Source organism: Lytechinus variegatus, chromosome 9 (assembly GCF_018143015.1).
Source record: "Lytechinus variegatus isolate NC3 chromosome 9, Lvar_3.0, whole genome shotgun sequence".
Lineage (NCBI taxonomy): Eukaryota > Metazoa > Echinodermata > Echinoidea > Temnopleuroida > Toxopneustidae > Lytechinus > Lytechinus variegatus.
In genome coordinates, this window is record NC_054748.1 from 12977258 (window position 1) to 12991967 (window position 14710).

At 35.1% G+C, this 14710-nt stretch overlaps 1 protein-coding gene across 1 annotated transcript; it reads right to left on the reverse strand.

Moving 5' to 3' along the window:
- Positions 1-3468: 3468 nt before the first annotated feature.
- Positions 3469-7817, reverse strand: LOC121421182. The gene is made up of 5 exons (XM_041615845.1): positions 7536-7817; positions 6822-7004; positions 5913-6089; positions 5170-5369; positions 3469-4756 (listed from the first exon to the last, which is right to left on the reverse strand). The coding sequence occupies exons 1-5, from the start codon at positions 7629-7631 to the stop codon at positions 4447-4449; spliced, it is 966 nt and encodes a 321-aa protein (XP_041471779.1). The 5' UTR covers positions 7632-7817; the 3' UTR covers positions 3469-4446.
- Positions 7818-14710: the final 6893 nt, after the last annotated feature.

The window sequence follows — 14710 nt, forward strand, 5'->3', positions numbered from 1 at the left end:
ACATGAAAAAAATACAATATCAAATAAATTTCTTAAATATTATATTGTTTTTTGCAACTTCTTATTATTTACTTTGTTTGGGACTCTTATTGCAATCATGAATAGCTTAAAATAGATTCATTTAGACAAGCAAAATTAAGAATAATCATACATTTATGAATGTTGGTTGAATACTCATTTTGCAATGATTTTTGTACTAAAAATCATTGTTTGTTTTTTAGTGATTTTAGGTCTGACATTCATTTATAAAATGTGTAATTTCAGAATTGCGTACCTGGGTGTCGCAAAATTGGTCTCAAAAGATGCACAAGACTTGAAAGTAGAAAGTCTGTAAGTGGCGTGGTAAAAAAAATGCACAAAATATTGCATGAATTGTTGGAGACCCCCCCCTCGGCCAAGATAGGGTTAATGAGAAATATAGGCTGACATCTGCATTGCAAACTAGATCCTGTCTTGATTGGATTATAAACAATTAGAAGAATTCACTTTACATGGTCTCGCTTCATATGATTTTTGGTTGAATACTCATTTAGCATTGATTTTTGTACTAAAAAATCATTGTTATGATTTGTTAAATCAAAATGAGTTCAGTTAATGTGCCCATTTACTCCAGCATTGGTTGTCATTCAGGGCCCTAGGTTACAATCAAATTTACTTTTCAGTCTAATGGCATCTTTCTTGCAATCCTTGATTTTGATTGGCTGTGGAGCATTGTTACGATGGTAGTTAATGACTTTTGTGCAACAGGGCCCTGGTAAATTAATTGTGTCTCAAGTGAGTGTTTCAGCTGATGGGAGACACAAAACAAACTTGTTTTTGTGACATCACTGTAATAGGATTAAGCTAGAGATTAAACAAAAGCAGAATTATCTGTATTAATAGCAACTCTTGAAAACAGTTCAGTGAAAAACAGAATAAATGTTTAAAAGGAGAAATCTCTGATTGTATAATATATTTTACCAGTAAATAAGAAAGAAAAAAGAGACAGTGTTCTGAGTGAGGAGTGGATAAAAATGGTTTAGAAGGGACATGTGGGTAATACTACTACTGCTGCTACTACTACTGCTACTACTGCTACTACTACTACTACTACTACTACTACTACTACTACTACTACTACTACTACTACTAACTACCACTACTACTAACTACTACTACTACTAACTACTTCTACTACTACTACTACTACTACTACTACTACTACTACTACTACTACTACTACTACTACCACTGCTATACTATTACTACTACCAATAATAATAATAAATTTAACAATGATAATCATAATAATAATGATAAATAAATCATGATAACCAATTCTTGTATAGTTTATATCACATTTTGATAAACATTACTATGTGCTTCCAAAGGACTTGAATTACCCTGGCTTTAGCCCTGCAGCCTAACAGAGCACAAGCTTGTAAAGGCAGAAATTTATCTCACCTGGGTTGACTTTAGCACAATATAGGTAAATTTCTTGCTGAAGGAAATTACATCATTGCTGGGATTCATACCCACAATTCTCTGTCTCAAAATCTGAAGTCTAATCCATTGGGCCTCCATGGGTATTAACCCTTAGGACGTGACGTGTACATTTTACTATACATTATTTTAGTGTACATTTGGCTCTATGCACTTGCAAATTTTTGCAACGATAGGCGAACGAGAGGAAGGGGGTCTCAAAGGCTTAAAGGGCAAATAGAGGTTGGCATGGTGATAGACATGTATAAAGAGAGATCAGGAGAAGAGAAGGAAAGAGTGAGAATGGAACATGCACACCTATTTTGTACCTATTCTGGTACAAAAACCATGCATTATGCAGATGTGTCTTGTCTTGTCGTTGATGACCACAATCAAAGTGTTATTATTGCAAAGTTTTAAATAGTTGACTTGACCTTATCTGCGATGTCCTTCTGTACTGTTGGAACATTGATTTTTTTCTTCTAAGTTAAAAAAGACATTGCTATTGATGCTGTTTACTTGATGACCCTTGTCACCTATATGTCAAGGGTTGTAGCATCCACTACCTTCATAGTGCAAGCCAGGAATGAAGATCATTTGTACTTGATTCTGCAAGTGATCAGCAGGAACTGTGTTGTGAGAACATCACTGGCTTAGGCTTATTTCATCACATACACTTAGAAAATTGAATTATAAATGAGCTATTTCGGCAAAGAGCACTAAATTCAAGCTTGAAGGAAGCACAATAGTGCAAGAAATCCATGGTTTGCATCATAATACTACTGAAACCTTTTGAGAATACAGGCCTAAGAGTTCAAGAAATTGGACATAGAGAAACATGAATATAGATCTATCTCTAACTATAATATGCTCATGCTATAAAGCTTTTTTGTCTCGCCGGCATAGCAGAGCTAGACTATAGATGCCACTTTTCTGATTGTGGCGGCAGCGTCATTCACATTGAAAACTTAATCTTTGTCCATCTTCATCAAGGTTTCTGGATCAGTTACTCCTTTTTTCACCGTTTGGTAATATTCTATTCATTCTACCATCTCAAGCTTGTATTTATCATTCTTTCATTGAATTTATTCACCTTCCATTCAATTCATTCTATCTTTTTCTCTATTCAGTAGTTTTCCTTTTTGTGCTTAAACCATATCCATCAGGTTTGTCCTACTCTCATTGTTGGCGGCAGCGTCTGTCCAAACTTCTTATGCTTCTCACTCATTCCCAGCCTTTTTTCATTCATTCATTCCCAATCTTTTTCTTCACATCACGCCTCAAATATTCACCCTTTTCTACACTTTTCCAATTTCTTTTAATTTCTTCAGATTTATCTCTATTTTTCATTCATTCTTTTCTCTTTGTTATCTTCATGTTAGACTTTTCTTTCTCTCCTTTCACTCATTATTCATTGATCTTCACAGATTTTATTCTGACAAGCCCTCCATCATTATCTCAAATTCTTTGTTTCATCTAACACTTTCATAGAATGACCTTTATTCTTGGTTCAATTCAAGCCCCCAGTCAGCCCCCTCCTTTATTTCCTTACTCCATCATATGTCCCTTTACATTGCAGACTCTCCCTCCTCCCTCCTGTGATAATCCTTTTGATAGGCTGTTTTATTTAATTATGTTTAATTTCATTTGAGACTAGTATAATTTACATATTTAAAAATTGTGCAAAGAAACTTTCAAAAGAAAAAAAAAGAAAAATATATAATTTTACCTATGCAATAAGAGGTAAATTATTGATTTGAATATGTATCGAATATGTTTTAGGGCTCAACATGAAAATTTAAACCATAATTTTTCTGTATTTCATATTTATTTATATTTGATTTGTAACTTTGTGTCTCACTGTAATTGTTCATATAAGTGTTTGTATATAAAATTAAGAATGATCCAATATGTGTGGATTTTGATGAATAAATTTTGAAACTTTTACAAGTTCTACTTTATGCTTAATCTCATAAACAATGTCAAGGCTCTGTACATTATCATTCATATATAGCTTCATTTATTCACTTTTAAAATATTCACACATAGCTGGCAATGTACAATCAACTTGAAATATAATGACACATCAATTTTCAAAAAAATACTTGCATCCATTCATAAAAAAAACAGTCAAAGTGGCATTGGTGACTATGCGATGACTTAAAATACTATCATTATCATTTCAACATAAGACAAATAATCTTAGTCAATTGAATGAACCAAGTTATTGTGAATCAATACCTTAAAACGGTAATAATTTCCATTGTATATTCTTATAAAAGAGCTAGTACACAATAAATTAAGGTGTTAGAGAACAACCTCTTTGGTCTTAATGTAAGCCCATTAAAACTTGGTCCAATAAGCAACACTACTAACACTTGAGAAATGTTCACCCAAAGAAAATAATACAAGTATACAAGTTTATGTAACATGTGAGGATTGATCGAAATAATAAACTTTTCAATTAAAGATTTTCTTTCTATATTGAATGTAATATATCATTGTTCATCCACCATATCATTTTACAATACTCTGCATTTAACTGTCCCTTATAACGTACTCTGTAATTCTTATAGACTAGAAAGTACCACAAATACTTGTTAAATATTCACATGTTGCAGCATCTTAAAATCTACACAATTGTAGGATGACTCAATATGCATTTGTTCTTGATTTTCATTCCTAAAATCTTACATACATGTACATTACTACACAAAATAAAGGAATGATACAAATTTCTGCAAGCGCAAGCGGTCAACTTCAGACTTAAAACAATTTAAAATGGCAAATGGTTTACTGCGCTCCTTTGTTCTATCTTGTTTTCATTAAAGCCACAATATTAATGCAAATACACCAGCTTGCACAAGTGGGCAACTTCTAAGTTCTTTAATCCTTTCAACCTCCACAGTAACTGGTTTACAAATGCTCTGTATTTTGTTTCTGTATTCTTAAAATCGCAAAACAAAATTTAGGAACTTCCCGGCTTCAAACAGCGATTGGTTTACCACTTGCATATGTTTTGTATTCTGTCGTGTACATGTTGGGTACAGAGAATGTTTGGATTGGGCCAGCTTTCGGGATGACCCATGGTGTATCAACAGGACATGAGAAAAGCTCTTTCATTCTATGGTCTGATGGTGTCTTGTAAGAACTGGTCATGGTGGTCTTCATACCGGAATGAGGAACACGCTTAAATCGTTCTGGCCAACGTACAGGTTCCTTAATGGCCGTCTTGAAGACCATTTCATCTGTCATCGGAGCACGTTGGTGAACTTCAGCTGCCTTTGGAAGAGGACTGTTAATGAAAATAAAAGGGAAAAAAATATTATTTCAAAATAATCAACTTTCTCGGTGGAGATGTCTGCATGCATAAAAACCTATTCCCCACAAAATTTCAAGATATAATTTTGTTGCCTTGAAGCTTTCAGATATCTAATCACTATGTTTGTAAAATTGTTCAAAGAATCTTTTTAGAGAAAATTAAAACAGAGAATTGCCGGATGGAAAAAAATTCACCTGCTACTTACTTGTGTAAGATTGGCATGGAAGATGAGACCCTATTTACATGTAACTCAGTACTATAATTCACAATATTCAAATATATAAGCAAAGCTTTAACTTGCTTTCTTAGATTGTGCTCATGAAGAATGATTATTTAGTGAAATGGGCCAAAATTGGAAGAATATTTTGTTTGTTTGAATAACTTACTTGTGCTTTGTACCATGTCCCCATGCTTGTGTGTAATCTTCACATCGCCAATAGGTGGCAGCATCTTTCTTTGGGTAGTCATCGAGTTCGTTACGAGTAAAACGCTTGTGTACTTGGTGAGAGGTTGGCACATAGATATCAAGAAGTTGAAGGGCACCATCATCCCGGACAAGTGATGGCTTGTATTTAGGTATGCTATCCTAAAAGGTCATAGATAATAAAATTGCAATATTATGATGAAATTAAAATAATGAGAATCTATACCACTCTGATTGTCCCCAATGTACCTCTCATTTGATATTTATTGTGCTTTTTTTTCAATTTCCACAGTAAAAAATATGTCAGTATTTGAAAGGCTGAAAATCAGTATTTTAATGAGGAAATCAGATTTCTAAGAAATACCATAGGGCAAAACTTAACATTTTTAAATTAGTATTTTGTATGAAGTCATTAGTATGTTCATTTTTCACTACTAAATATTGAAAATCAGTTGGCCTCTCTCCATGCTGTACCTATGCTATCTAGAAAGTGCAATAAGATTATAGTATTTCAAGGTCTTTGACAATGTTAGAAAATTGTTTAAAATGCTGATGATTCTGCTTCACAAAACAAGCCATAATTAGATTGAAATTCTTTTAAAAAGATTCTTTTGAGTCTGTCATATGGCATGAATTGATGTTGAGAAAAAAATCTGAATAATAGAACTTAATTTTATTGGCTGAAAATTTATTTTTGTTCCTTACCCGGACAGGTGCAGGGCAGTTCTGATGGTGAGTTTGAAGATTAGATGGCTGAGGATTGCCACTAAGCCTGTTGTCAAAGTCTACACCCATCTGCATTTGGTGTCCTCTGTACTGTGATTGGGCTTCACTCTCTTGATGCCCCATGGTTAGAGGTTTTCTCCAGCCTCTTTGTTGGAGCTAATATAAGACAAATAAAAATTAAAACCTCTTTAAATTTCTGTTCATAAGACTATGATATTGCAACAAGCAAATGAAAAATACCCCTACTGGAAAAAAAGGCTACCTACTCCAATGACCACTCTAATCCTAGTTTTAGGATGACGGTAGGTCTTGTGAGAACAGTGTCTAATTCCCACTTATAATATCTTGGGGTTTCTGAACTCTATATTATGGGTGGTATTCTAATAGCCTTGGTTGATCACACTTTTATAGAGTGCAAGTTGTTGACTCATTCACCAATTAAAAAAAATATTCTTATCCTGCTGCAAGAGAATTGTCAAATAATTGATTTGTAAAATGGGAATAATAATAATGAAATGTACTTAATTTTAATGAAATAGAACATTATAATCGCCATGAATATGAACAAAACATTATGATGCCAGCATTCCATAGAAGAGTGATTTAAAATTCTATTTTTTTTTTCATGTTAGACACTAAGTTTAGGACCAACAAAATAACTTTGCATAATGTTTCTTACGCACCCTTACGCATCATTAAAGATACAAATTATCACTGTAAAAAGTAAAATTAATAAATGCACAATGGATAAATTTGTTAAAATAATTATCAATTTATCACAACACAGGATATCCCAGAAAAATTGAACTTGTTGGAACAATGGAAGGTCTTGGAATTATACTACAGTACATGTAGACCCTATCTCTATAAAATAGAAAAAAAACATACCTTTTCTCTCAAATCTTTATTGTAGTGAATATTCCAGTGACCGGGTGCCTTTTGATGCTGAGGGTTAGCCAACAATCCTCCGTGATATTTATAATCATGCGTCTGTCCTGTTGTTGTTTGGAATGGTTTGATAATCTCATCTTGTTTGGCCAGCTCAGGTGGCAGAGGATTGTGAATGGTAGTCTGCAAATAGAAGGAAAACAAAATACATTCATATCAAACATTTTTCCTTACCACTCAAACTGACTGAACATCTTTTAATTATATTGTATGATTCTCCAGCCTCTTTCTTTGTTGGAGCTAGGCCTACTAAAACAATTTTTTTTAGGGGAGGGGCAAGTAAATGGATTTATGAAGAGCAGTTATTTTTTTAGTATCAAAGAAAGTGGAGTAACAAAATTTCATATTGGGCCTAGCATGCCTAGATCTAGACTCTAGTCTAGCCTAGTCTAACTTAAAATTAGAACTTACAATCCTTCCATGTATTGTATTGTAAGTTTTCTGTTCGTACCAAGACCGAGTTACCTAGGCCTACCATGGTAACGTTAGATCTAGGCCAGTAGGCAGTAAATATGCAAAGCTTAACTTTTTTTAGATCTAGAAGATCTAACTTAGATCAGATCAGAGAGAAAAGAAGTCTGTCTTGTTTAACATCCAAATAAGTTGTGGTTCGACAAAAATCACAGGAGACTGAATTAAATATGCTGAACAAACCTTAAAATCAGATGCTGGGAAATAGTATTCTGGTCGGTAATCCAAACCCCGACCAGAGCTGGTCTGATGTAGGTCGAATCTTCTATCTTTTGTCATGATATCTTCTTAAAGTGTGTCTCGGAAGCTGCTGAAAATTAAGTTATTTTCAAACGAGTTTTCTTCCCTCCTCTGTTTCCTAATTCCTTCTTGCGCTGTGTAACAAGTGTAACTAGTGTAGCCACCCGACGTCACTCCTCGATCGACATACGGTATGTACAGCAAGCGTAGCTTGCGATCAATCGATCTCACGTGTATGTTTGTTTGTGTACGTCAACGAGGGGCGTTGCCAGGTAGCGAGACTTCCGCATCGCAACGAAATAAACTCGCACGCCCTCTATTGTCGCAGAAGCCTCCGAGGGAATTCCCCGTTCTCTTGAAGTTCGAATACTAGTATATCGCAGGGGAAAATCAAGCCCCGAAATAAATCACATTTTATAATGACATTCATCAAATAAGAGATGGGCCAAACTGAGGGGGAGGGGTGGGAAAACAGCTGGCACATCACTTTGACCAATATAAAAAATCGATTGCAAAATGTCCGATCGAATTTAAAATCATGGGGCCTAAAATTTGTTAACACAAATGAATCGTATTGATTTAAAAGATGAATTTCGGAACTATTGTTATCCATATTAACCCGTTTATGTAATAATTACGGTATTTTTTTTATTATTTGTTTGGCGTCACCTGTGCCTGGGAGGCGAAAAGCGAACTGAATCACTATGACCCGCAGGTCTCCCCTCCTGATATAACTGATTGGGGAAATGCAGGTGGACCACTATACACTAGTCTGTTTATGCAGACTCTGAAACAAACCAGCCTGAAAGGGTGAGCGAAGCGAGCCATTCCTCAGTAGATGCAGACTCGTTGAATCAGCTGAGGTACACACACTGCAGATGTGGGTCTACATTTGTAGACTACCACTACACCGGGGTTTCCTCCCACCCTTTTACGAATAGTGCAGTGAGTTCTTAACGTGCAAAGGTGGTGACTCTCCTCTACATGGGGCCTCCATTTAACGCCCTATCCGAGGGACGGAGTGGTTTCCATTGTAACATAGCATACATCTATGAAACATGGGAGAGACGTTTACACACAATGCACTGGCTTTAGTCATCCGCCCGGGGTGGGCTCGAACCCACGATCTTTGGTTCGACGGGCAGACGCGTTACCGACTGAGCCAATACCGATCCCCTTTTTATCATTTTATTTTGATTTATTATTAAATTGAATACAAATATTTGATTTTGGGACAGTTCGTATGGTAAATTGACAATTCGTCCACATGGTCTTTTTGTCTAATGCCATTCCGTCCATCAACATTTCGTCTAACAACCATTTGGTCCAATCATCACTTCGTCTAATCACCAGTTCGTCTATGACCATTTCTTCTAATGTGTAACCAGCTGGTCTATTAGATTTTAATACCCATTTTTTTTAAAACCATTTCGCCAAATTAACACTTTTCCATCATAAGACCATAAGACCAAATGGTTTATGGACTAAATGGCAATCGGACCAAATGGTATAGACGAAATGGTGAGTGAATGAAAAAAATGGACCATGCGGTTAGTGAACGAATGATAGACCAAATTTATAGTAGACTTATAGAGGAGGTGGTAATTAGACTAATTGGAGATAAACCTTACCTATATAGACTGATCGATTGATGAAGAAATCTGACAAATATGAGGGCAATTATTTTACTTCAGACACTCAATCGCCAAGGTTAACGGTTTGTGCAATTTCTAAATTGTTCATATTTATTTATCACCCCTTTGTTGTTCATACTTCTTTTCCAATACAGCGCGTCCCCCAAGATGTCCTGAAATACGGTTAAATGTGCAGACTAGATAGCTCATTTCATATTCAAAGTTCTAAAAAAATCATTGGTCTCGTTTCGCCGGTTTCGATTACATAATCTACTAACTGAGGTGCTTTTCAGCTCATTCAAAGTTTACAGCAGTCCTTTAAATATTTTTAGGTCAGTATATAAATTTATACTCTTTACATTGCATAGGCATATTCTAATAAAGAATACATATCCATTTCATTGTTTATTTTGCAGATCGGAATATAGAGAATTTCCAGCTTGTTCGCATAATTTGGAAGATACCCTTCCATTTCATGACAACTAAATATGTTACGAATACCCCGTTTTTAGATCTAAATCTTTAAAAAAAGAAAAAAAAACAGCTCGCGCTCGCACATTTTGTTCTTTATGTAAAATGTGCTTAAAATATCCAGTTTTAAATTGGAATATCAACAAATTTTCAACTCGCTCTTCACAATCGTATGAATAATTTATGAAAAACTTATCCTATTCATGATTACAAAATAAAAATAGTGTATGCTGCAGTTTGTAGGTCCGAAATCTGAATTTTTTTCAGCTCACGCTTAGCGCTTGCATTAATCGTAGTTACATACCTATCCGTTTATGTTTCCAAAAGTGCTCAGAATAATCCAGTTTTCATGTCTGAATATGAAAAAATATTGTCTTCATGAGTCACTGCAAAACATTCCTTTATACATGTTATAGGTGTGTAGGGGCTATATTTTATTAGCTCTAAGTATACGCGGGTTCTTCCAACACAGAACAAGAAAAGATGAAGAGGTAGATGTTGGTTTAAAGGTCTGTGCTCAACTGCCTGAGCTTGGCAGGGCATAATTTATTCTTCAGTTCTTCTCTAGGTTTTCTTTGCACAATGTAGATTTCAATACATATTCAAATTAACTTGGAAAATAACAATCACAGAAGTAACGCATCATCATGAATAAGAACTAATCACACATAAGGAGTCTTACGACATAAATGATTCAGTCAACAGAGAGAGAGGAGGGGAGTAATTAACATAGCTGAGAGGACCAAGAGATAAAAAGAAATTTGATAACAAAGAACGGTCAAGTGTGGGATGCAAGGAATGAGGGATGGATGAGAATAACAAAGATACACGAAGCTAAATTCAAGAAGGCTGAAGGAGACTAAAGAAAAGATAAATTTTACATTAGGGTTATTTTAGAGTAGAGCAATGTCCTGTAAATGAGAAAGGGGTCAAATAACTCTGTGAACTCTGTCTCTGGCACAAAAGTAATGAACTTGTAACCAAAACTTAAATGAATAAAAAAAAAGCAATAAACTTGAACAATGTACGAACTAGTTCCCCAGAGGTGCTTTTCAGAGTTTATAAAAAAAAATCAGTTCGCGCTTCTCTCTCACATTATATGATAATGGATTAGGAAATGCATTTATCATGTTTATTATAGGAATCAAGCTAAGAAATCACTGGAAGGAATGTTCCATTCAAAGAAACCGACTAAAATAAGCTTTTAGCGGCCGATCAGTGGAAATGTGAATGAACACCCCCCAATTGGCGAAAGCTAGATCCGCCCCTGAAGTCATTATAAAAGTTTCAGCTCACGCTTCGCGCTCGGATTATGTAATAAGATAGATGCGAATCGTGTTCATGATTGCATCTATTTAAAATTTAACTTTCAGGTCTAAATTTCTTGTTTTATATATATGTTTAAAAATACGCTTCGTGCTCACATTATTTATTTAGGCCTTGTCAGATACCAAATTTTTTTGGGGGAATGAAGCTAAAAAATAACCTATATACCTAAAAATTAAGAAGTTTGTAGATTTTTTTTTTAAATCTAGTTTGGAACCCCTTGCAAAATATCAATATAATTCAATGAATGTTGTTTAATTTGCTTAATTTTGCCCCCCCCCCAAAAAAAAAGATATCAAAACAGAACACGAAACGGACAAAAGGTAAGTTTTGTTGTTGTTGTTCAGAGTTGGAATGAGAAAACCGAATAACCGGGCCACGGAATTGTAGTTCATCATAAAAAAGTTTCTTGCCCTGAACAGATGTTCTCTGGGTTACGAGGAACCCCGCCGCTTGCCATCAGCCAAGTAGATAGAGACAGGGGGCATGAGGAAATGATTAATTATGATTAAAAAAAAAGGAAGGTGAATGAAACAATTAAGGGGTTAAAATTCGAGTTTGTAGCTTGATATATACAAAAATATAGAGTCTATCAATCTGAGCAAACTCAGAGAAGTGTACTAACTTCAGTCACAATTACTGAAAGAACTACATAGCAAAGGAAATTATTAATTTCAAGTTCTAAATAAATGCAAATACTTAGTGAATAATTTAAAATTTCCCAAAACACTCAATATTTCTCCGGAAATTGTTTTGAGTGGCAATTTTCCCTCTGTTCAAAGCGATGTTGAATATAAGTTGCAGGCGCGTACGCAGGAGGGGGGGGGGGGGGTTTAGGGGGTTCAAACCCCCCTTTTCGTTTCCTTTTTTTTTTTTTTTTTTGCTTGTCTCCCCAGAGGTCGGTCTGGTAGACGCACGGTACCCCTACATAATAATGTATGACGCAAGAAATTGTAAGGAAAAAAGAGGGCGGATTCCCCCCCCCCCGCTCATCACTTTTTAGAGACTGGGCGGGAGATTTAAAAAAAAAAAATCAGCTCGAAAATCCCCCCCTTTCAAAAATCCTGCGTACGCGCCTGATACGGTTGTGTAATAATAATTTGACAAGGATGGGTACCTAGGTGGAAGGTACCTTTTATGACCAAGGAAGTTTCAAATGAGATGGAGTAACAGCAAATAAATATCTTTGAGCAAGGTAAAAAGCCGCCAACAGAAATTATGTCAGGCATGCACTATATTCAACATCTCTTGCAATTTTGTAGACAAAATGATTCCCGCATGACCCCGCAGCTATAGGTCATACATAAAGGGAAATATGCTATTGTGATGATAATTACTTATTCGCCTCATCTTGTGTAGTAAATAATTCGGAGGCATGCGAAAATAAACTGTGCAATATGTCCTGAAATATGACTCAAATTTGCTCGTCTGGGTATGTGCGGGCACTCATCTGGCATATATATACAGTAATGAACAACAATATTCCACCGACCACATTTGAAATTTTCATTCGGCGCAAACGATCGGAAAAGTGTTAAAATCTAGTTTCAATAAAGGTCAAATTATTGATTGATACAATCTCGGCAAATATCTCGTCGTAATAGTGCTTAATTATTGATGTTTTGTGATGCATTCAAATTTCAGTTTGTTTATTAATATGAAAGATGGAAAATTGATACAAATGAATATTCGTAAAATTTCACCCCTCGGATTTCTTCACTGAAACTGGCGGCTTGGAAGGCGGACATCAAAAGGTCCTTATTGCCGTTCTTTCTTTTGTGCTTCTTTAGAAATGAACAGCTGCTTGAATAAATTTGTTGCCTGTTGGAACTCAAGTCATAGGATCTTCTTGATATGACTTATCTCAGCATAGATAGGTCATATGAAAAAGATACTGGAGTTCTATGACCGGATCATAATCCGGAGTCACTCCGATTGATTCAGTAAAGCACAAATTTGAAGCATATTCAATAAAAAATGTTACGGAAGTTAATGCGTTAAGAAAGTTAGTGTTCTTATGTTTTATTGTCCATCGTAGTCCTTATTTAGAAGCCCTACCTTTGAAAACTGTATTTATTATGAAAGGCGTCTCTTATAATACTGAACCCTTAACACAACTGCAAGGTACATATTTTTTAAAGGTGCGTTACGAATGTTAAACTTAAAGCTGTTCAATCATACATTCCATTTTTTTAGTACTAGTCCTTCATTTCCGTGTAATAAAGGAAACACATATGATAATTCCCTGTCAAATGGAGTCTATTTGCAGACACATCATATTCGTTATGGAGGTTAAAATGAATTCGGGACAAAGATAAAAGTGAAAATAATCATACTAGGATAAGCGCAATATCAGACAGCTACACAAAGCTGCCCTCACCACACTTTTGTATATTTTGTCCTGAAAACTTTACATTCTGGGCAATGTTTGTGATCATGAACAAAATGCGTATGTAATACCGCGAACGACAAGCGCGAGCAGACATTTCTAATAAATGTTCTGGCTGATAAAAAAGGGGACATGTTAAGGACTGCAGTTACCCATGAAGATACATATTTCAGTAATAAAAAATGCAAGCGCAAAGCGCTAGCTGAAATTTTTGGACATTCCGACCTAAAAAGAAATTGTCATTCTCAGCACTTTTTTAAAGTGATCATGAAAGGGATAAGTATGTAACGAAACAGTAACTTGATGCAAGCGCGTAACGCGAGCGGAAGAAAATTGAAAATTTAGACCTTAAAAACGGAACACTCTATTCATCTAAATCATAAATAGGACGGGTAATTAGGTATGTTCCTATATCAATAATGCGAGCGTGAAGAGCGAGCAGAAAATTAGTGATATCCAGATCTGAAATTTGATAATCAAAGTACGTTTTAAATAAAGAACAAGCTGCCCATATTAATATTTGTATTTCATTCATTTCAAAAGTGATATAATTGAAGACAAAAATAAAGAATAGAACATAACATTTTAATAAACGGAACATGTTTCGAGGTGTCGCACCTCATCCTCAGCCTGAAAATTATTAACAGAGTCATTGGTATTTTTACAGTTGAGATGTCAAGTAAAAATTTCAAGAATGTAGTTACACAGGATTACAAGGAATGCAATTGTTGAATGGAATGAAGTAAAAAGTTACAAAGTCTATGGATTTATCAGATAGGGGTGGGTTTAAATTAAATGGATAACATTATTTGGTAATTGTACACCTGTTGGTTTAGTTGAGGTTGTTTCCATTTGATGAAAAGCCCTTCTTTTATTTTTAGTTGAAAATCTGTTTGAGCAGTATTGAGAATTTTGAAACAATGGGTGTTGCATTCTAACAAGCACTGGGGTGACGATTGCAAGTGTCTCCAGACATGGGAGTTTTTGTCCTTCCCCAGATGCTCCTGTACTCGTGTCTTATAATGACGCTTGGTTTGACCAATATAGCGAGCTTTACATCTCGCACATGTAAATTGATATATGACACGAGCACGGAGCTCCTTGGGAATGGAGTCTTTCACAGAAAGTAAAGAACTGAGCTTAAAAGATGAGAAAGAAAGAGTAATATGAAGATCTTGGCAATATTGTTTAACCATAATGTTGATTCTTTTTTCAAGTTCCTTTGATGCTTTACCAATATATGGTAACTTAAAAAATCTTGTAGTCTTTTTCTCCTGCTCGTGTCATGGTTAAACAAT